The sequence below is a fragment of the Cheilinus undulatus genome, linkage group 3 (genome assembly GCF_018320785.1).
Source record: "Cheilinus undulatus linkage group 3, ASM1832078v1, whole genome shotgun sequence".
In the NCBI taxonomy this organism is placed as follows: Eukaryota; Metazoa; Chordata; class Actinopteri; order Labriformes; family Labridae; genus Cheilinus; species Cheilinus undulatus.
In genome coordinates, this window is record NC_054867.1 from 23505426 (window position 1) to 23526682 (window position 21257).

The 21257-nt window shown below is 39.8% G+C and overlaps 1 protein-coding gene across 6 annotated transcripts in view; it reads left to right on the plus strand.

Moving 5' to 3' along the window:
* Positions 1 to 21257, plus strand: part of LOC121506479 (tensin-2-like) — a 50336-nt gene that overhangs the window by 17365 nt on the left and 11714 nt on the right. For 3 of the 6 annotated variants that reach the window (XM_041782315.1, XM_041782331.1, XM_041782322.1), the window contains exons 4-14: positions 13920 to 13952; positions 14047 to 14096; positions 14243 to 14426; positions 14525 to 14575; positions 14693 to 14815; positions 14901 to 14965; positions 16692 to 16775; positions 16879 to 16991; positions 19344 to 19404; positions 19620 to 19695; positions 20190 to 20319. In XM_041782315.1, the coding sequence (XP_041638249.1) occupies positions 13920 to 13952; positions 14047 to 14096; positions 14243 to 14426; positions 14525 to 14575; positions 14693 to 14815; positions 14901 to 14965; positions 16692 to 16775; positions 16879 to 16991; positions 19344 to 19404; positions 19620 to 19695; positions 20190 to 20319 (970 nt within the window). Of the gene's footprint in view, positions 1 to 2835; positions 2870 to 5356; positions 5801 to 5907; positions 6129 to 13919; positions 13953 to 14046; positions 14097 to 14242; positions 14427 to 14524; positions 14576 to 14692; positions 14816 to 14900; positions 14966 to 16691; positions 16776 to 16878; positions 16992 to 19343; positions 19405 to 19619; positions 19696 to 20189; positions 20320 to 21257 lie in introns of those variants that run through there. The other 3 variants (XM_041782344.1, XM_041782351.1, XM_041782338.1) reach the window with 3 other exon arrangements.

The following is a 21257-nucleotide window of genomic DNA, read 5'->3' on the forward strand; positions in this document are numbered from 1 at the left end:
CCAACAGCAGTAGATGACATGGCACCTCAAACCACCACTGACTGTAGAAACTGAAAACACTGGACCTCAAGCACATTGGACTCTGTGCCTGTCTGATCTTCCTCCAGACTCTGGGTCCTTCATTTCTGAATAAAATGCAAAATTTGCTTTCATCTGAAAACAGGACTTTGGACCACATCTTCCAGTTCTTTTTTCTCCTTATGCAGTTACACTTATGATGTTGTCTGTAGTTAAGGATTGGCTTGACACTAGGAACACATCACTTGTAGCCCATCTAATGTCCCGTCTGTGTGTGGTGGCTTTTGATCCACTGACTCAGTCTCAGCCTCAGTCCACTCCTTGTGAAGCTCCCCTAAGTTCTCGAATCCGATTTGTTCGGCAATCCTCTGAAGGCTGAGCTCATCTCTGTTTCTTTTGCTCCTTTCCTTATCACACTTTTCCCCTCCTGTCAGCTTTCGTTGAATATGCTTTGATACAGCACTCTGAGAACAGCCTGCCCTTTTAGCCATGACCTTACGTGGCTTATCCTCCTTCTGAATGGTGTCAATGATTGTCTTCTGGACTTTTCCACAATATTTTGATATTTTGAGATAGTGGATTTTTAATTTTAGTAAGCTGTAAGCCTTACTCATCAAGATTTAAACAAAAAAAGTCTTAAAATATTTTACTTTGTATAACATGAGTATGGAATGTATGGAAACTTTCTGAAGTAGTTATTTTCTGAAATAGGGGAGAACGGGGTTAGACGTCACACTGTTCATCCTTGTGTGAATTCAACCAAACATCTGTCAATAGTCATTATATTATAACTTTCAAGCTTAAGGTGTTGCCTTGAAATGTGTATTCCTTTTTTCCAACTCATCTTAACAAAGAGGTAATTAACAATCAAAGACACTGGCATATTCTGACAACCAACCCCAATATAGTGATGGTTGGCACACACTATGGTTTTTTTGTCACAATGTTATTTCAATGGGAAAAATCTTAAAAAGAAGGCAAGACAGCAGAACTAAATTCAGACTTTAATTTACAAGTTGACAAATACCTGTGCTTCTTAGCCCAAAATGAGCAAGAAACATGAGCACTACAAGCTTTCACTATCATGTGACAACCAATCACAAAAAGAATGGGACGACTAACCCCAACTGGAATTTCCTGCTCGCATCAAGGCTAACAACCATCTAACAACTAGTTAGCTAGCAAACAAAAATGGAAATTTCCAGAGACAGTGTCCTCTATTGGAAAGATATAATGAGTGTGACAACCTACCCATGTGACAACCAACCCTGTTTTCCCCTAAATCACAGGAAAAAATAAACTTTTGCATGATATTTAAATTTTTTGAGATGCACTTATAAGAGCAGTCAATACCAGACAATGTATTGTTCACAGGATGGATAGCAAACACAATGTTGGGCATAAATTAAGAGTGGAGTGGCTGTGATTTAGTTTGGTTTGTTTGGTTCTCTTGCAAACCGGGGTCATGGGTATGATACCCAGCTCCAACAGTCAGTGTTCTTGGGCAAGACATATGACACTAAATTGCTCTGACTGCTGCATCAGTGGCATGGAAATAGGTAAGAATGGAAATAGCTGATATTGGTGGCAACATAGACGCTTTCGCCATCAGTGTGAGAATGTGTAAGTGTGACCTTCTGTGCACAAAGTGCTTTGAGTAGCTGGCTAGAAAAGTGCTATTCATAACTATTTTCCATTTACCCATTTCTACAGGCACCACATATCATATGAGTCAGACAAGGAGATAAACAGCAAGTTGGAAACATAGACTTTATTTACATTTTTACAGACAAGACTCAGAGAGAGTGATACGGCAACAATTGATACCTCAGTAAGTTCTTTTGTTGAAGAAACCAAACACTTAACGCACATCAACAGTGAAGCAAAGGGTACACTTTGTCCACAGGAGCAACAAACTCAACAAAAAAGTTCCTAACAGGAGCTTTAATCGATTAATTACATCAAATAATAGCAAGAAAACAAGAAATGTAAAATGAGAAATTAGATGACTGAGTTTTAAATGAAATAAGGGGTATTTTGTTGTTTGTACATTGTGTACACTTTTACAAATGTGCTGTGTGCCTTTCAGGCAGAGATATTTATGTAAAGAGATTAGGCAAGGGAACGCTAATAATATAGCCAAATACAGGAAAACAAAACATTACTTTATTAAATTAGTAAATGCAAATCTCTGTTAAGGATTTAATAATTTAAGGAGGTTTTATCATCATTCTGAAATGTGGGCACTCAAGGTCAAGCTAAAGACACATTATACATGTAAAAATACAAAAGCAAGGTAGATACAGTTATACATATTTAGATTAAATGCAAAAATATTAGCCACAATACAATGTGCAATTATAAAGGCACCTCCTGGACAGATCTGTTTTAAGATATGCATTATATTGTATATTTTAAATCCCCTTAGTTCTTTCTCTTTGTCATGCTGCCTCTTTATTCTGCCTCCTGTCCTATCTCTCTCTGGTCACTGCACATCAGCTTGCTGTGCCTCTGCAGGGCTGCCCGCTGTCTGCATGTGTTGCACCGACTCAATGATGTGTATGTGAGCGCACGTGCTAAAGGGAAAGTGCTCGCACGGTGACGTGCTTTACAGTCTCAGTGCATACGACAGAGGCAGAGCAAGAGGAGGGAAAGCTGTGCTGCATGTGCTGCTGGCACAGTGAGACAGTGTGTGTTATGATGAGAGAGGGAGGGAGGGAGCTGGAGAGAGGGAGAGGGAGAGGGAGAGAGAGAGCTTGTATGAGAGGCAGAGAGGGGAGGTTTGTGTATCCCACTCTACAGACAGGACTGTTCGGAGTCAGAGGGGAACACTGAAGCTGCTTGTTGAGAGGTAAAAACACTCTTCTCTGTATTTACTTTGTACTGGCTTGGGTTTACTCATAAATAGACACTTTCATCTACTTTGTGTGTCTGTCTCTGCACAGAGGAGCGGTCTAACAAGCCTCTAGCCTCTTCAGAGTGTTTGCTCTGATAATGCAGCATGTGATTGTGCATATTATTCCATTAAAGCTGTAAGTCAGAGCGCCCCTGCTTTGCCAAGAAAGAGGATTTCATTGACTGTGATTAAGGCAAGTGCAGAAAATGAAGAGACCCCTGCTGTGACCTATAAAAAAATACAGAGACTTTAATTTTTAATACTTGAGAGTGAACGTATAAGATTTACTTTTTAATGAGTTAGTTGACTGTGTGTGCAGGTTGGTAGAATATAGACGCTATACTTATTTCCTGTGCCATATGCTTCTTTACATGCTAGTTTGAGGGGAGGACTGCATGAGCATGTTTGTGGGCATGTGTCACTCTACTTCACTTTTGTGTTTCTCTGTGTGACTTTGCAAGTGCTTGCATCAATCTGCATGTATTTATCTGCATGCACAACTTTTAATAACTTGTGCAGTGTACAGATACTGCAAGGTTGAAAATTTTATTTTACACTGTATGGTTCTGCTATAACATTCATACATGTTTGTGTTGCATAACGTGTTCAGATAATTTTCTACTACCAAAGGGCTCCCGACGGAGATAAATAGCCGTGTGTAACCCCCTGTCAGCTGTCCTCACATTATCTGATGGATACTAATGCTGTGTAGTGAAATACAGATGGTGACACTGTCTGCTCATACACACCAGCTGTTCTGCTAAAGTCTCATGCTGATTTATGAATTGGTATAGAAATTATGATAATCTGATGGGCTCTGTGCTTGTGTAATGAGTAATTGATTTACATTATTGCGCAGTCCATTTGCACTGATTAGTAGCAGTGGAGCTTAAACAGAAAGCTACATGCAAAGCTTTTTTTTCTGGTTATGAACAAGCATTTTGCTCCTTTTACCTTTGTTTTTGATTTGGCTTTCCAGGTTCTTGCTTCTCAAGAAGTTTCACTCTGTCCTGTTGGTAGTATCTCACCACAGGAGACATGTTGCCTTGTAGTAGCTCTGCGTGTCGCCCTTTGTCATTGAGATGGTAGAGAAAGCTGTATCAGCGCACAGAGAGAATGCAGCAGGATAACAGTTGAAGACACTGATATGAACAGAGTCCTTTTATGTGTGTAACTTGATTAAGCTATTGACATATGGGCGTCACACTGTGACTGCTAATTTTAACCACCCTAACTGAATGTAAATGAAAATGATCAGTTAATTTATTGCTTTTCTGTTTTAATGAAATATTACAAAGCACACACACGTAGGCATGCATGCAAACAGAGTGTTTGTGTTTACCCAATGCTTTTAATTTCCTGAGAGCATAAGCCAGGTGATAAGTGCACTGAAAGCCTTGTTTACTATTCCAGGAATTTGCTCTTATTTTGGTGGGATTAGGAGAATGTCTTTGAAACTACTTGAGCATAAGGTGCCATTTGACTTGAAAGTCATAGCCTGGCTGATGCATTGAAGTTATTTTGTGATTATTTGGTGTCAAATGTGTAGCTAAAGCAACAAAGACAAAATATAAATGCATTTTGACACAGCTGTAGCAAAATCTCCATCTCTACAATGTTGTTCCTGCTGCTGCTGCCAGGACAGCCAAGTGGACTTGTGGGATGATTGACGGACTAATCGACAAACTGAACCTTTAAGTGTTCTAATTCTGAGGGCGTGCAGTCTAAAATAAGGAGCTCTATCAAAATAGCTCCATGAAATCTCTCTGCTCTGTGTCAGTGGTCAGCATGTTCAGCTGTTGACATCTCTCTCACATATAGCCCTCACTCTCACTTTTCCTTCTTCACGATTCCCTTTTTCACCCCTCTAAGCTCCGTCTGTATCTCTGCTCTCTGGACAGGTTTTTTTTTTTCTAATTTTGCTGTGAGCCCTCTTCTGAGCCTCCTCTTGTTCCCTTCTTCTCCAGTTGCAGCGGCTTGCCCCAGCTATGTGTGATGCTTATCGAGGTGTCCTTTGTCATCTGATGTTGTTTATTTAGAGGGGGAGGACATATTTGTATCTCACAGCAGGGATGATGGTGTTTATCCTGTCCCCGGGCACAGAGAGAAGATAAAGAAAGAGTGTGTGAGGCTGCAGGAGGACTGGGATACAGCAGGGTGGAGGAAATGCATAAAAAAGAGGGATCAAAGATGAGAGAAAAGCGGAAAAAAAGCAGAGTGATAATGGGAGAAGAAAGAAGGAATGCCGTACTTTCATGTTAAGCCTCCTAAATCGCAGCCACTCCTAAATTTGCCCTCTGGTAGCTTTGGAGAAAAGTTAACAGACTGCTCAAAAAAAAGCACTGCTGAGTTTTATTTAGCTTTTTGGGCTTCAGTGTCATTCTGCAAGGCTGTGGAACTTGGAATAAGCGCTGGTTATTTTGATTTTCCCATTTCTAACAGGAAGGCTTACTCACTTCTCCCTCTCAAGAGTGTGATGTCAGATCTGAGGTGCCTGTCAGAATGAAGCTCGCTCCTCCTGGATGGTGCGCTGACGCCTGTGTCTCAAATACTCACATGTATCTCCAGCTTCCCTCAAACTGACTCAGCTGCTCCGTGCTGGCAGTGCTCGATGTTGGATTTCCTCTCCCTGGAAAAGGAGTGATGATTCACGATGTGGCAGTAAAAACTTTGGAGATTCACGCCATGTTAATCTGTCGTGCAGAGGATTCACAGCAAGGAAATTAGAAAGAAGTTTGGATGTTGATTAATGCTGATTAATCTGTCAAATCTGCAGTTTAATCAGATTGGACATATACGTGAGAAAGTGGAGAAAATGTGCAATAAACTCAAGTCCAGGATGAGCTGAGTTATCCTCTCACATCTAGAGGATGGAGCAAGCAGCTGGTTCGTATAAAAGGCAAAACGCAAAGATAACCAAGCTCTGCCAAATACTAGCATTATTTTAAGGTGTTTTTTTTTTTTTTTTTTTTTTTTTTTACATCATAGCAAATAAGTTTTGGTGCCAGGAGGAAACTTGAAACATGGCATGCTATTTCTTGTTTTACTCTTTTCTGAGGTTTCAAACGTAGCCAACGCTTCTTCCAGACTCAGGGTGCACCAACACCAGGGCTAAATGCCCTACCTTGCTGAAGCGTGATTGTCCTCCCTCATTTTCCTTCTGGCCTGCACCAACATTGATCTAGAATCAACCAGGCCTGAGCACAGATCCATGGTATAACATAACAACCAGCAACATTGCTCAGCTTGTTTCTTTGAGCTGTTATGGTCGTGTACGGCATTTTAACACTCTGCCATTGTTTAAAATATTTGTATGTATTGATTATATGTAACAGCCACATTGTGCACCCATGCTTGTGTACTTGCATCATGCCAAAGCACAAGAAATTGCACTCCCACTAGTCAAACAAACTGGACTTTGGGGTCAAATGTGCTCCAAAAGGTATGGACTGCCTAGTTTAAGCCCACCCTCACAAATTGTTGCCTCAATGACCAGTCAGTGAAGTTGTTCAGTTTTCATTTTGCTAGTTTTGTCTTATCATGAATTCCAAGGGTTGTTTACCGTCTTCTCCATTATTTTTAGACTTTGGACTGTCTGATTACTACAACATCAATACCAGGAGTGCCCAAACTATGGCCTGGGGCTAAATAGGGCCCCCGGTCCAATTTTGATTGGAACGCAGCTAAGAATAAAATGAAATATGATCCACATTTGAACATGAAGCTTGTGCCTGACTGTACTGTTCTTCATAGTTTCAGCACAACCATGTGCTACCATGCTAATTCTGTAAACAGACATCTCAACATGAAGAATTTATTGATGTTTTTGTGACTAAACTGAGCCAAACAGGGCCCGCTGAAATCTGAATGTCATCCAAAAAACCTGGAAATTATTGTTTATTTGCCTTGTCAGCCATTAAATCAAGCACTTAGCGTTAGTTCAGGTAGGCCATGGAGTCAAGCTCTGCCCAGATCATCTGATGTAATGCAAGCCCTCATCAGCTCTAAGCACGCTATTGACCAATCGCTCTCATGCTGCCTTATTTAAACTGCTCTTTCCTGGCCACGTTCTGACGCGCTCTCTGCAAGGTGCTCTTGCAACCCTCCTCCACCCCTGCTCCTCCCTGATCCTGCTTCTGACTTAATCGAGGTCATTCTGTTGTCCCTGATGCCTGCTGCTCTGGAGTTTTTGCTGCTTCTCTCCTTGCCTTAGGCTTTCCTCACTGGGAGGAATGTGTGTTGTTCCTGCTTGATACTTTCCATGTAGGCTCATGGAAGGGCAGGGGGATCCCGGAACTGCCACATCACTAAATATATAAATGACAGCAATAAGTGCTAAGCAATAACTGCAAATAATAGAATATTTACAGTCATAACTAATGTGTCTCCTGACTGAACTAACCATTCAGGCATACTCAGCCACTAAGCATATCATTACCTACATTTTTTGGTTTTACAAACTTTTATAAACCTCACATTGTGAATATTAAAGTGGCTCCGACATCCTTATATATTTCTGTATGTGGCCCTCACTGGAAAATGTTTGGTCACCCCTGATCTATACTTAAGGCCATGCCCATAAATGAGATTCACACCATAGATATACTCATGGATGAAGCCTCAGTGACATCACCCACTGGAGACCTTTGATGTCCACCAAAACCACACCTCTCCACACTCTTTGCACATGGTATCTCAGGGTCTGTCCTTCAGTCTTACCTCAACAGGAGATCTTTCATGGACATTTCGATTACATTGAGCAGCTTGACTCTATTTTGATTTGACTTGGGACGGCAGCCCAGCGCAGCAGAAGATATGCTTTTACACAACATATGATCTGCAGCATTTTAAGTTGATGACATTTAGCTTCAGTAAGCGTTGTTTTCTGCACAGCGTCCCCAAATGTTGACAACCACTGTGATGTCTGTGAGGACCGTTTTAGGCAAGGCCTGGCATAGCCAAACTGATGATGGAAAAGTAGATTAGCACAACTCAGTTTGGATCAGCGCAGCCAAAAGTCATAGTAGAAAAGCCCTATCAGAGTATCATGGAGGGGAGGTGTGTCCAAACAACATGGCTTATCAACAGGGATGCCCCAAGGGTCAGTGCTTGGTCCCCTCTGTTTCTCAGTATGCCTCAGTGATACCCACTGGAGATTGTTGATGAATGCTGATGGTGGTTGTTATATTGGAATTTACTGTCTTTACCTAACTTTCAGTCAAGCCAAACCGAAGCCTTCTGACAAACAGATATACTTTGCCAATCCATCAGTCAGGTCAGCCATTATTATGAACAACACACATCCTTAACAAAATCAAAATGGATGAGAAACCAGCTCTTGGCTCTTTCAGCAAAGTATTCCCCCTACAAGCCCTTTCAAGCAATAGTATATTATTAATTCCTTTTTAGGTCAGAGCCAGACTAGCTCTGTGTCCCTGATTACAGTCTTTATGCTAAACGGATAGTTTGTTGGCAGTAGTTTTATATTACTCCTGTAGACATCACAAATGTATCTTTTTTATCTAACTGTAAACAGGAAGTGAATCAGCATATTAGAAAAGCTACAAAACATCACATGTAACACGTTGCAACTCTGGAGTATTTTCCACTTGATGAATGTATTAAGATTTTACTTGATAAACAAGGTAAAGTGAACCATTAAAGAAAAGATCCCAGGCACCCAGTGGTCTAACAGTGAGTGAGTCCCTGAGGGCGTCGTTGAGTGCTGTCATTGGCACCTCAGTAAATGCTAGCTGATGAACAAGACAAACTGAACCAGATGGCTCTGTTCCCTGTGGCTCCAGCATACAGTCCACATGAATTAATGAAGAGCCTGAGGCTGGTAGAGCCACCAAAGACACGTGTTTACACTATGCATGTGTGTGCGTGTGTGTTGTGTATTTTGCATGTGCTTGTGTACATGTGAACCAGGGTTGACCAGCACTGACATCCTGTTGCAAAATGTTTCCTGTTGACTCGGGTGTCCTTTCTTTTGCCTTCATGCTGCATGATGGTGCTCCCTGTCTTTAAGTTTAACTTTTGTCTTCTTTTTTGGTGTGTGTATAGTTGTGTTTGTATGTTTTTTGTTAATGTATTGTTATACATGAGTATGTTGTGTCTGTCTCCGTCTGTTCCTTCCTGGAGCCGACCACTTTATCCCCCTAACCACAGTTATTAAGCCTATTAAGAGACAAGTTCTTCCCTATGGCTGAATCTCTGTGTTCTTTCATTTCCTACTGCAGGTTTTGTAACATGTTTATGATGTAGCTTTGTACATTTATGCAGTACAGAGGACTAAAAATGCTTCCTGTTGTGGAATGTGAAAAGAACTGATTGACTCTGGTCAAGATGTGGATATAACAGATATCACATCATGATCATGGATATAAAAATAAATAAATAAAACAGAGAGTTAGTGTGAGAGTTTCTGAGAGCTGTGTGACAATAACCACATGATCATGGCATCATTTTAGCAACAGCATATTAAGAGGTATTTTCTCAGCCATGCAGTAACCAATTACAACATGCCCTTTAACACTTTTCCCTTTGCTCATTCCTCCCTAGATCACATGTCAGTCTGTATTTCTTTCCTCTTTTCATATCAAGCTCTCTAAACTGCTGTCCGTCTAAGAGAGAAGGAAGGAAGAAGGAAAAAAAAAAGACACTTTTACATGATCGGCAGTGGTTCCTCACCTTTTTCCCTGGAGCCCCCGTACTTGTACTTAAGAAAAGCCAACTCACTCCAAGTCCCACTCAAATAAAAAAGTTAAAGACTGCTGTCAGAAATCAACATTATTTGAATTGTTTCATGGAAAAACCCTGAGAAAAAGGTGTTTATCATACCAAAAGACATTTGTCTAGACTATTGAAGTTAACTTTTGCCATGATATTAGTTAACCCTCTAAGTCCTAAGCTATTTTTAACCATTTTGTCTCACCTGGACTTACTGTCTCTAAAAGCTTGTAAAATATCAACCCTGTGGTGCACAGTCAACCTCTAAAGACCCCAGAAGACAACCAGGGCTTTAAGTCTGTGTGTGCTGCAGTAATGTCAGTTAAATTTGTGAAAAAGTTATGCTCCTATTAAGACAAAAGAAAAAACAAACCGAAAGTAAAACTCAAAGATTTTTATGTGACACACAATAAAACAATAATGACTAAGACTTTTGCACAAACTTGTTCTCCCACCTCTTGGGGACCAAAAACTAAGCAATAATCATTCAAAAGCTAAAAAGGATCTTTCAAAATATTCACACATTTACAAAAAAGTCCTCCTGCTTCTTTGTGTTAGCTTTATTTGAGCCATTATTCAAAGTAGTCCTGTTTGCAGTGACACAGCAGGACACATCACAGGCTCTCTGCCTTCTTTATTTTTTCCATTTTGAGCTATTCCCGCCTTCTCTTCTAGGATGGCAAGCACAGTTTGACAAGGTATGACATGACGATGGAACAGCCTGCCATTGGTTGTCACAGCCCAGTCACAGTGCACTGTGGGATGCAAAACAGACTATTTGGTGGACAGCATTGGCCACTAGCAGCAGAAAAGATAGAAAAAATTGATTTAAAATGGAAAAAAAGACATTCATAGTTCCTGGTATGGATATATTTTTAAAAAACCCAGAAAGTCACCCAAGTTTCAGGCTCACTAGAGAAGCCTCTATTAGGGCTAAGAAGACAGGATAGCTTGGTTAGAACTGCAAAACTCAGGGCTGACCTGCGATTCCTCTTGCCCTATACAACAATTCTGATTCTGAGATACAACAATCTCAGAATCAGAGGGTCAGCATATATGCTAATCTAATTTTGACGGCAGACAAAACCTCATGGCCCCCTGAGATCTGTGGCACCCCCCCTTTGGGGGTCTTAGACCCTAGGATGGGAACCAGTGATGTAAAGTCTTAACAGATATTAAGAAAAAAAATAGAGCAGCCAGCATTACTGAATTTATTGCAATTTAGTAAGTTCTGTACTTAGTGCATTCCTTTTTTAGTCCTGATTAATCTCATTCTCTCACTTTCCTTTTCAGTCCGTAACAACTTCATTTCCCCCCCAACATTAAGTTCATGTCGTATTCGCTGATCTACTTGGGGTTCTCTATTTTCTGTCATAATAAAAGCAGGTCCATATCCAAACAGGAAGTCAACTTCCCTTAGTCTAAGACAGTACAAAAATCAAGAATGAAACAAAAACAGTTTTAGATGTAAAATAATGAAAATTCACAATAGGGAGATTAATTGCAATCAACTACAGAAAAACTGTGATTAATCGTGCTTAAAAAAGATCAGTTTCAATCATTTGATGATCCTAGAAAAACTATTTCAGTTATTTTGCTCATCTCTTTGAAATGTATAGTTCAACTAAAAAAATAGCTCACACAATTGAAAAAGGGTTCATTTGAAAAGTTTTACTCATTCAGCATTCTCAATATGTTTCATTATCACCTTCTAGGTATATACTGCTGTTTCCTTATAGTGCTGCCAGTCTATTAAACATTTAACTTATCAGTTATAGGCTTTGTGATTGATTAATCACAATTAATTGCATATGTCAGTGATTTGAGAATGATTGCATTGCTGGCAGTTTTAAAGATAAAAGTGACAAAACAATCAGAACGCACATGCTTTTCAATGGCATCAAAATTTTCTACTAGCTTTTGAAACAGAGAAGTTACTGGTCAATCTAGGATGGTGTTAATCTGTAGAATATTATTTTATTCATAAAATTATAAAAATTGAGAGCATTTTTTTTTCTACATGTGTTCCGATCAAAGTATACAGCTGCTTAAGACAGTTGTGTGATGGCATCAGTGTGATTAATCAAAATACATTTTTTAAATGCATTTTTCACCTCTGTGATTAATGAATCAAAATTAATCAAACATTTTAACAGCACTAATTCTTTACAATATGACTCAGTTGACTTGGACTCCTCCTGACTGCCATGGGAGCACAAACCAAATCTGCTGCAGATTTGGTTTTTTTAATCAGATAGAAATCACATGTGCACATGAATGTCTTTTCCCTAGAGCATGCAATACAGGGAGCATTATGCAGGAGTTGTGGCAGCCCCTTACGAAATCTGTTCCTCAGTTGATGCTCAGCTCCTTAATTATTTAACCATGTCATGTTGTGTTGCTGACATGATGTCCTGGAAAGATACTGAACTATTCTGCACCCAGTGAACAATAGGCCTCTTTGTAAGGGCTACAAGAGGAAAAAAAATACTTGGATCAAAAATCCCTACAGTCCATTTTCATGTACATAAGTGGCCCTCACTGAGGTAAAATGGAGCAAAGTTAGTCCTTTAAATTCATATCTATCTGGTAATTATGACATCTAATTAAACTTGTCCCATAACAATGATCATAATCTGGTACAGCGAGTGTAATTATGCTCAAAGGTGTTTATTTTTCCAGCCGTAAATTGTTGTGATTGTCTGGCATCTGACTCGGTAACCTGTTGTCTGACACCTGTCAGCACTCGGCAGCACTCAGCGTCAGAGGGCAGCTCAGCTGTCAGTCACTCTCATGGGGTAGTTCACAGGTCAAAAGTCGGGAGTGTGGCACTTGTCAAGGTTTATAGCTGAAGTACACAGTGGTTGTATTTCTCAGCTCATTTTCCCTCCTGGCTTCTTGTGTATCTGTTGCCATGTTTTTAAATAATTTCAGATTGGCTGTTAATAAATTATCATAAAATGAGTCTCAAAATTACAGAAGCCATGAGAGGACATGCATCTATGCATTTTTTAAACTGCTGTCCTGATATAAGGGATAAATTTCAGTTTTTTTCTTGAGATCTTTACTTATTCATCTTTTATCTCCAGAGTTGCAAAAGCATAAGGTTAAAGGTATAGTATGTAAAAATGGGAATATTGGCAACATCTAACAGTTAAATTCTAGACTGTGATGTTTACATGTAGGGGAAACTTTGACAAACAGTGGTATTTAAAAACCCATATCTGTTATTTGGTCCTTTCTGTGGCACTGTAAAAACATGCATGAAGATGTAAAAATCCAAGATGGCGGAGTCCAAGGAGGGGACCCTTCCTATGTATGATTAAAAGGCTTATTTCATATATGTTCAAATTATTCAACACTAATAATCAACCTGATTATAAATATCACATTTAATTTTCACCAAGTTTGTTAAACAAAATGCTACTAGGCTAAATATTACACACTGTGCTTTAAATTTACCTCAGTAATGTCGGCAAAGGCAGCATGGCATGTTGTGATCTGGACTGTCAGACCTACTGTTTTCGTTTCAAAATCACCAGAAAATGATACACTTACATTGAGAAAACTAACTTGGCATTTCCAGTTGCTTTCCTCAAAATAAATAAATCCAGAAAAGATGAATGTTAAGAAACTTGTTCATGTCTATTTGTGGCTGGTTGAGTGACCTTATCTTCCCTCTCTCTGCCTCTGTGTATACGTGTGTTTGGGGTTTTTGCAAGCTGTTGTTGGCTCACCAGCAGAAAACCAGGACTGCACGCCACATGTAGAGTCCTCCTTAAACTTGAGCCATCTCTCTTCTTCCTGCTTCTTTAGGAGGCACATAAACGCCATCAATCATTTTAATTGAGTAGCTCTTAAGATTCTGTGGGCAAAAAAAGGAAAAGAACATAAATAAATCAACAAAATGTCCTCCAGAGAGGAAGTTTGCCTTTTATGCATGTTTTTGTTAAGTCTGTGTGAGTCTGAGAGTGTGTTTGGGTTGCTAACCCATCATGCACAAGAGGCAGATCTGTGTGGACAGCCTCTTCTTCAAACCAGCTGCTGCAGACGGCAGAGAGGAAAGTGAGAATGAACGTGTTATCCTCTCCATCAGCTCTTCATCCCTCCTCTTCATCCCCTCATCCTTCCATCCGTTCATCTGCGCTGCTGGAGCCAGACCAAGAGCGTTAAACCAAACACATGACTTTGCATGTGCTGCTTCATTCCCAGTGTGGTTGTCTGTCCATATGGTTGTTTTTAACATCAAACATGTGCTTTCCATTTCTTTCAGGTAACTCCTGCCTGTACCTCATCACCAGACCTGGTAAGTGTGTTTGCATGGGCTTGTGAGGAAGTAGTTTGATAATACATAGTTTGATCATGCACTGCAGGGTAATTTCTTTTTCTTTTTTTCTCAGCACGGCTCCACTAAATCCACACCACAGAAGAAAAGACACTCCCTTACGAGGTACAGAGAAGCCTGAATTGCACATCAGTCAACAAAAAAATTATGATATAATGGTTACAAAGACGTATAAACATTACAGAAATAAACTCTGGATCTCTGAGGCCAATTTCAGCGGCACTAAAGCAATAAATCCTTTCTCTGTCTAGGAGTAAAGAAGTGGAAAAAGTGATGGAGCATGTGATGGAGCATCACTATGACTTCGACCTCACCTACATCACAGAGAGGATCATTTCCGTCTTCTTCCTGCCAGACCTTGAGGAGCAGCGGTATCGCACGAACATACAGGAAGTTGCCTCAATGCTGAAGTCTAAGCACCAAGACAAGTTCATGGCAAGTCATCAATCTGAAAACAAAAGAAGCCTCATGTTGTAGTGTGTCTCCAAATATTTAAAAAAAATTGTTATTGATCTAATTTCTGATTTTTCCAGCTACTGAATTTATCAGAGAAAAGACATGACATCACCAGGCTAAACCCAAAGGTACAAACATTTTAAAAAAGATCACAGATTATAAACTTCTTGCATCAACTTTAATATGAAAGCTAATAGAGAAGCTTGAGTAAACATATCTTTTTATGTTCATTTCTTGCTGCCTAGGTGCAGGACTTTGGCTGGCCTGATCATCACGCCCCTCCCCTGGACAGGATCTGTGCTGTTTGTAAAGCCATGGAAACCTGGCTGACTGCTGACCCCCTGAATGTGGTGGTTCTCCACTGCAGGGTCAGTTATATGCTTGTTCTTTTTGGGAAAATGTAAAATAGAAAAGAAAACCTTGTCATAATCACTTCAATCTGTTGTCTGACAGGGAAACAAAGGGAAGACAGGAGTCATTGTGGCTGCCTACATGCACTACAGCAAGATATCAGCAGGGTAATCTGCTTTCTGTTTGATCTAAGAGGGCACTCCATTGGTATGAAGATCAGTTATGCATGTTAAATGAACAAGTGCCATCAAAGCAGAGTTTCAATAAAGAGAATCATAATCCCTGCATCTTGACCAGCCAGCATGCATCATGAGGGAGAAAATGAGCCTAATGTTATCCATACTAGTTAACATCTTGCTACCATCTGTGCCTATGAAAAGCATTCACCCCCTTGGATGTTTTGCCCTTTTATTGGTCTAGTAAATCAATCATGGTCAATATCATTTGGCTTTTTTGACCCAGAAAATAGACAAAACAACTTCAATATGTATGTAAGGTAAAATAAGTAATTGCATGAATATATTTTCCTTCTTTAAAATGGCTGGCCTAATTTAACAGAGGTCATGCCAACTGGTGCTAGTAGTCTCACAATTAGTGAAACTGGGGTTTAGATGAGTGCCATGGATGTGTCCCAAGAGATTCGAGTGTAAAGACACCTGTGTCTAGAAGGTCCAGTAGCTGGTTTACCAATATCCCTTGCTACCATTACACCACGAAGACAAAAGAACACTTCAAGCAACTCAGAGGAAAGGTGAAGGAAACATTTAAGTCAGGGGATTGATAAAAAAAATGTCCAAAGCGCTGAACATCCCTGGACTAGACTTGCAAAGGGCTGAACATCCCCATGAAGAAATGGAATGAATATGGCACATGTGTAAATCTGCCAAGATCAGGCCGTCTTCACAAACTGAGTGACCGTGCAAAAGTAGACTAGTGAGAGGCCACCAAGGCACCTATGACTACTCTGAAGGAGTTACAAGCTTCAGCAGCTGAGATGGGTGACTCTGCATACAACAGCTGTTGTCCAGGTTCTTCACCAGTCAAAGCTTTATGGAAGAGTGGCAAAGAGAAAGTCATTGTTGAAAAAAAACATATTAAATCTCCACTAGAGTACACCAAAAGGCATGTGGGAGAATCCAGGGTCAAGTGGAAGGGAGTTCTTTGGTCTGATGAGACCAAAATTATGTTTGTTTGTTTTTTACCATTAGACAAGATGCTATGTTTGGTGAACACCAAACACTGCACATCACCACAAACACACCATCCCCACTGTGAAGCACAATGGTGGCAGCATCATGCTGTGGGGTAGCTGTCCCTGGAGACCTTGTAAAGGTAGAGGGTAAAAATGAATGCAACAAAATAATGGAAAAGCCTGGAGGACAATCTTATCCAGTCTGCTAGAGAACTACGGCTTTGAAGAAGATTTATTTTCCAGTAAGACAATGACCTGAAGCATACAGCAAAAAGATACACAGAAATGGTTTAACGACAACAAGAGGAATGTTCTGGAGTGGCCGAGTCAAAGCCCAGGCTTCAGTCCAGTAGAGAACCTGTGACTGTACTTGTAAAGGGCTGTTCATGCCTGATCCCTGTGCAACCTGACAGAGCTTGAGCAGTTTTGCATAAAGAATAGAGAAAAATTGCAGTGTCCAGATGTGCAAGCCTAATACAGACCCAACCACACAGACTCAGTGCTGTGAATGCAGCCAAGGGTCGATCTACTTAATATTTTTGTAGTCAATTATTTTATAGCACATATTTCTATTTAATTGGCATTACTTTATAGAAATGTTTCCAATTTAATATTGAAGATTTTTTTTTTTTTATGGCAAAAAAGCCAAATTATCTTGACCATGATTGATACGTATACTGTATTTTTTAACTTGTTTACAGAGCAGACCAGGCTCTCACTACTCTAGCAATGAGAAAGTTCTGTGAAGACAAAGTCTCCTCTTCACTTCAGCCCTCTCAGAACAGGTGAGACCCACTCCCATGTCTATGACTTTCGTCCTCCTGCCCTTTTATCAAAATCATTACTTTGTGCTACTGCTCTCATCATGTTGCCACCTTTCTTCCCCAGGTACATCTACTACTTTGGAGGTCTACTGTCAGGTACAATAAAAATGAACAGCAGCCCTCTGTTCCTGCACCAGATCCTCATTCCATCACTGCCAAACTTCCAGGCTGGAGGAGGTCAGTTTGATTCAAAAGCCAAATACTTTAAGACGTTTAAAGAGGAGGGTGTCCAAACCAAGGCCCAGGGAATGACTTCATTTGGATTCTAAAAATAAAATATGATAAGGTTGCAGCTGACAAGAATTGGGTGACATGCTTTAATCAAGGCTAAACTGAGACCACAACTCAATTGGTGCACATTTTGTACGCAAAATAACAGATTCATGATGCCCTGATGAATAAAAGCAATTATGGCAACAAATCGTAGCATGAATAGCATTCATTTTCTCTCCTAACTAATCATCCTCTAGCACCAACACAGCTAGAGAGGTTGGCAGCTTCATGCAGTTTGCTGTTGTTTAAGTCTGAATGCGGAGGTGAGCCATCAGCATCTTACATCTCTGCTCTACTTAACGTCGTTCTCACCCTGACCAGGGTAAAACCAGTGATAGCCTAGGATGACCGCGACCCCCCTAGAATCTAATCAGCCATTCCCAATAATCCTTGACAATGATGGGGCTGATAATGGGAAGCTGGGAAGTCAGCTATTTTTTTCTTAAGCTTATTCAGTTATTAACATATCTTAACCTGCATTGGACTGGTTTGTCTAATTCTCATATGCTAAAGGTGAGGTATATCAGTGTGGCCCCTGCAACCTAAATTTTTCTGACAAAGTTTGGACACCCCTGTTTTCAGAGTAATTTGTAATAATAATAATAATAATAATAATAATAATAATAAAATGTATTTGTATAGCACCTTTTAAAACAGAGGTTTACAAAGTGCTTTGACAATAAGCAGAATCACAGTTACAAAGCATCAAACACAAACAGCAAAACACCACAAGAAAGACAAAACCCCAACAACAGAAGAACCCATGAAAAACTCAGCCAGCAATGTAAGTCCAACATCATAAAAGACTAGCAGAACATTCTAAAGATGAAACTGATGTCAGATTAGAAAGTCATCATAATAACCCAGATATGTAAGATTCCATAATAAAAGAGAGGACCAAGGATAAAAACCCAGAATAACCTAGACTGGTCCAGGCAACACAGGAACCCAAATATATCAAAACAGACCTAAGGACCAGAAATGTAAGAGCATTTAAAATATTGAAGAGACAGAAAGGAATATAACTCGAAATGGTAAGAATGAGAATAAAAACAATTAAAATGTGAAGCCATTAATAAGTCAACATACAAAAATTAAGATTCTAGACAGTAAAAGATATTAATCATGTTAATGATAACAGTGTGGTAAAAACGATATAGCTGTAAAAAGAGGGGGACACAATAAAAGCAATAAAAGTAGGAGGGCTCTAAAAACCAAGTAGGAGAAGTGGAGATATCACATAAGAATCAATAAGCATAAAATACAAAGCCAAGAAGAGCAGACAAAGAGGCTTTAAGGTTAAATTTGATGGAAAAGTAGAAGATCTAAGAGAGAAAAATGACAAAAAGACGGGAGACAGGAAAAGACAGAAGACAACATCACATAAAAGCAAGTCTATAAAAATGAGTTTTAAGAAGTGGTTTAAAAGATGTCACTGATTCAGAGTGCCTTATCTCCTCGGGCTGGTCGTTCAAAAGCCCTGACAGAGAAGGCCCTGTCACCTTTAGTTTTTGGCCTCGACCTTGGAACGGCCAGGAGGCCCCTGCCAGAGGATCTGAGGCTCCAGCCTGGATCATAGGGGGTTAAAAGTTCTATTAGATAACTTGGAGCCAGGCCCTTCAGTGCTTTAAAAGTGAGGAGTAAAATCCTAAAATCAGTTCTAAAACTTACGGGGAGGCAGTGTAAGGATGTTAAAATGGGGTAATGTGATGCCGTCTTAGAAGCCTAGCTGCTTCATTCTGGACTAACTGTAGGCGAGAGAGAGATTTCTGAGTAATACCAGGGAGAAGAGGGTTACAATAATCAAGTCTGGAGAAGATGAAGCCATGGATGGCTTTTTCAAGTTCTGACTGGCTGTGTATTGATTTTATTCTGGCAATGGGTTCGGATGTGGATAAAACATGATTGAACAACTTTACTGTTATGGGTGGCGAAGGTGAGATCTGACTCAAATATTATTCCAAGATTTCTGGCTGTGGGTCTGATGTTTTCTGAGAGGGGACTGAGATTGGACTGTATGAGCTGGGTGGAGTTTTGAATGTTAAAAAGTATTATTTCTGATTTTGAGTTATTGAGTTGAAGAAAATTCTGAGCCATCCAGCAGGTGATGTCATGTCTGACATGACAGTCTTGACCTAGAACAAAACCTCAACAATGCAAATATTAACAGAAAAATGATGAAGTCTTTGCCTTTTTAAGAATTCTGTTCTTTGTTTAATTGTTTTTTCTCTCATTATCTTTGCTCTGATTCTTTAGGGTTCTACCCCTTCCTAAGGATCTACCAGTCTCTACAGCTTGTCTACACCTCAGGCGTCTAGTAAGTAGAAACTGTCACGTAAGCAGATCTCTTTCTTTCCTGACAGATGTTGTCTATCCAGACCACAGTCTATGTTTAGGTGTAGGCTTGTCTGTGCTTATGTTAAGGTTAGTGTTGTTTAGCAGTGTTTTTACCCAGGTGAGACATGTTTGGACTGGTTTTATGTATGTTTTAAGATGATGTGGTGTTTAGTTTTTAATATTCTGTGTGTCTAGTGATCCCCAGAGCTCCAGGGCGAGGAAGCTGTGTGTGACTATGGAGCCAGCACTGTTATTAAAAGGTGACATTATGGTGAGGAAAAGTTTATCATGAACCGTCTTCCCTTATTGAAAACCTTCCTTTGATATAAACCCTATGCATATCCAAAGATACAGTCCCTCACTGCAAAACCTCGATTGTCTTTATACCTAAATCCAGCAGACTGAGGCTCTTATTCCCGCTTACTAGACTGCTGCCTTTGATATACTTCTGAATCTTTGCCTTTGAAAAGTGCTGGATTATTTTTAAACCACTTAAGCTACAAATCCTCTGTAGACTATGAAGATGCGCACTTAATTATTTTCTTGGGCTGTCTTGCATGTCTCCTTGAGACGGTTAAAAGGCTTCATATTCCTTAGAGACCTAGAGAGAAACTTACTGAAACAAATGATTCAATGCAACAGAACTGTCTAGCAAAGCAGATAAAAATATACTGCCTGTTTCTTTCTTACTTTAACTTACGTGATGATTATTTGAGGTGTGTTTGTATTCGTACGCCACTCTCTCACCTGTTCCTGTCCCTGCAGGTGAAGTGTTACCATCGGCGTAGTCGGTCAGCAGAGAGGGAGGTTGTGTTTAGAGTTCAGTACCACACCTGCACTGTTCACGGAGCCCAGCTGTGGTTTGGCAAGACTGAACTGGATATGGCATGCACAGGTATAACAAAACAGAATGTATTACTTTCCTGAAGAATAAAAATGAGAAATTATCTGTTTTCAGACATCCACAACAGCTTAACAGAGAGGAGAAGAGTGAAGGACATTTGGTTTATATTTGTATCAATAACCAGAGAACCAAATCACAGCTAAGAGGCTTGTTAGACAATACTAGTGCTTTATTTCCTTTCACATTATTCACTATAACAACAAAAAAAAATAAAAACCTCCTGCTTAATAAACACTTACCTTTGGATGTTTAACCCTTTTATTATTTTTTTTACAGCAATCATGGTGTTTGGCTTTTTGTTACAAAAAACTCTTTAATGTCAAAGTGAAAACAGATTTCTACAAAGTAATGCCAATTCAATAAAAAATATGCTGTAATATAAGTGACTGCAATGATACTCACCTCCTTTAAGTCAGTATTTAGTAGCTGAACCTTTGGCTGCAATCACAGCACTGCGTCTGTGTGGATAGATCTCAATCGGGCTTGCACATCTGGACACAACAATTTTATTTCATTCTTCTTTGCAAAACTGTTCAAGCTCTGTCAGGTTGCACAGGGATCAGGCAAGAACAGCCCTTTGCAAGTCCACTCACAAATTCTCTGTTGGACTGAGGTCTGGGCTTTGACTCGGCCACACTTTGTCTTTAAACCATTTCTGTGTAGCTTTTATTCTATGCTACGGATCATCGTCTTGCTGGAAAATAACTCTTCTCCCAAGCAGTGTTAATTTCGCAGGCTAAAACTTTGACTAAAAATGTTCGTCGACAGCCTTTTTTTTCCATGACAAAACTAGGCTAAGACTAATAAAAATAGATCTGTGATGACTAAAACTGACAAAAACTAAGTTTAGTTTTCTTCAAGATGACCAAAACTAGACTAAAATGTAATGTAGTTTTTGTGGGACATTCAAAATTTGTTATATATTTCCA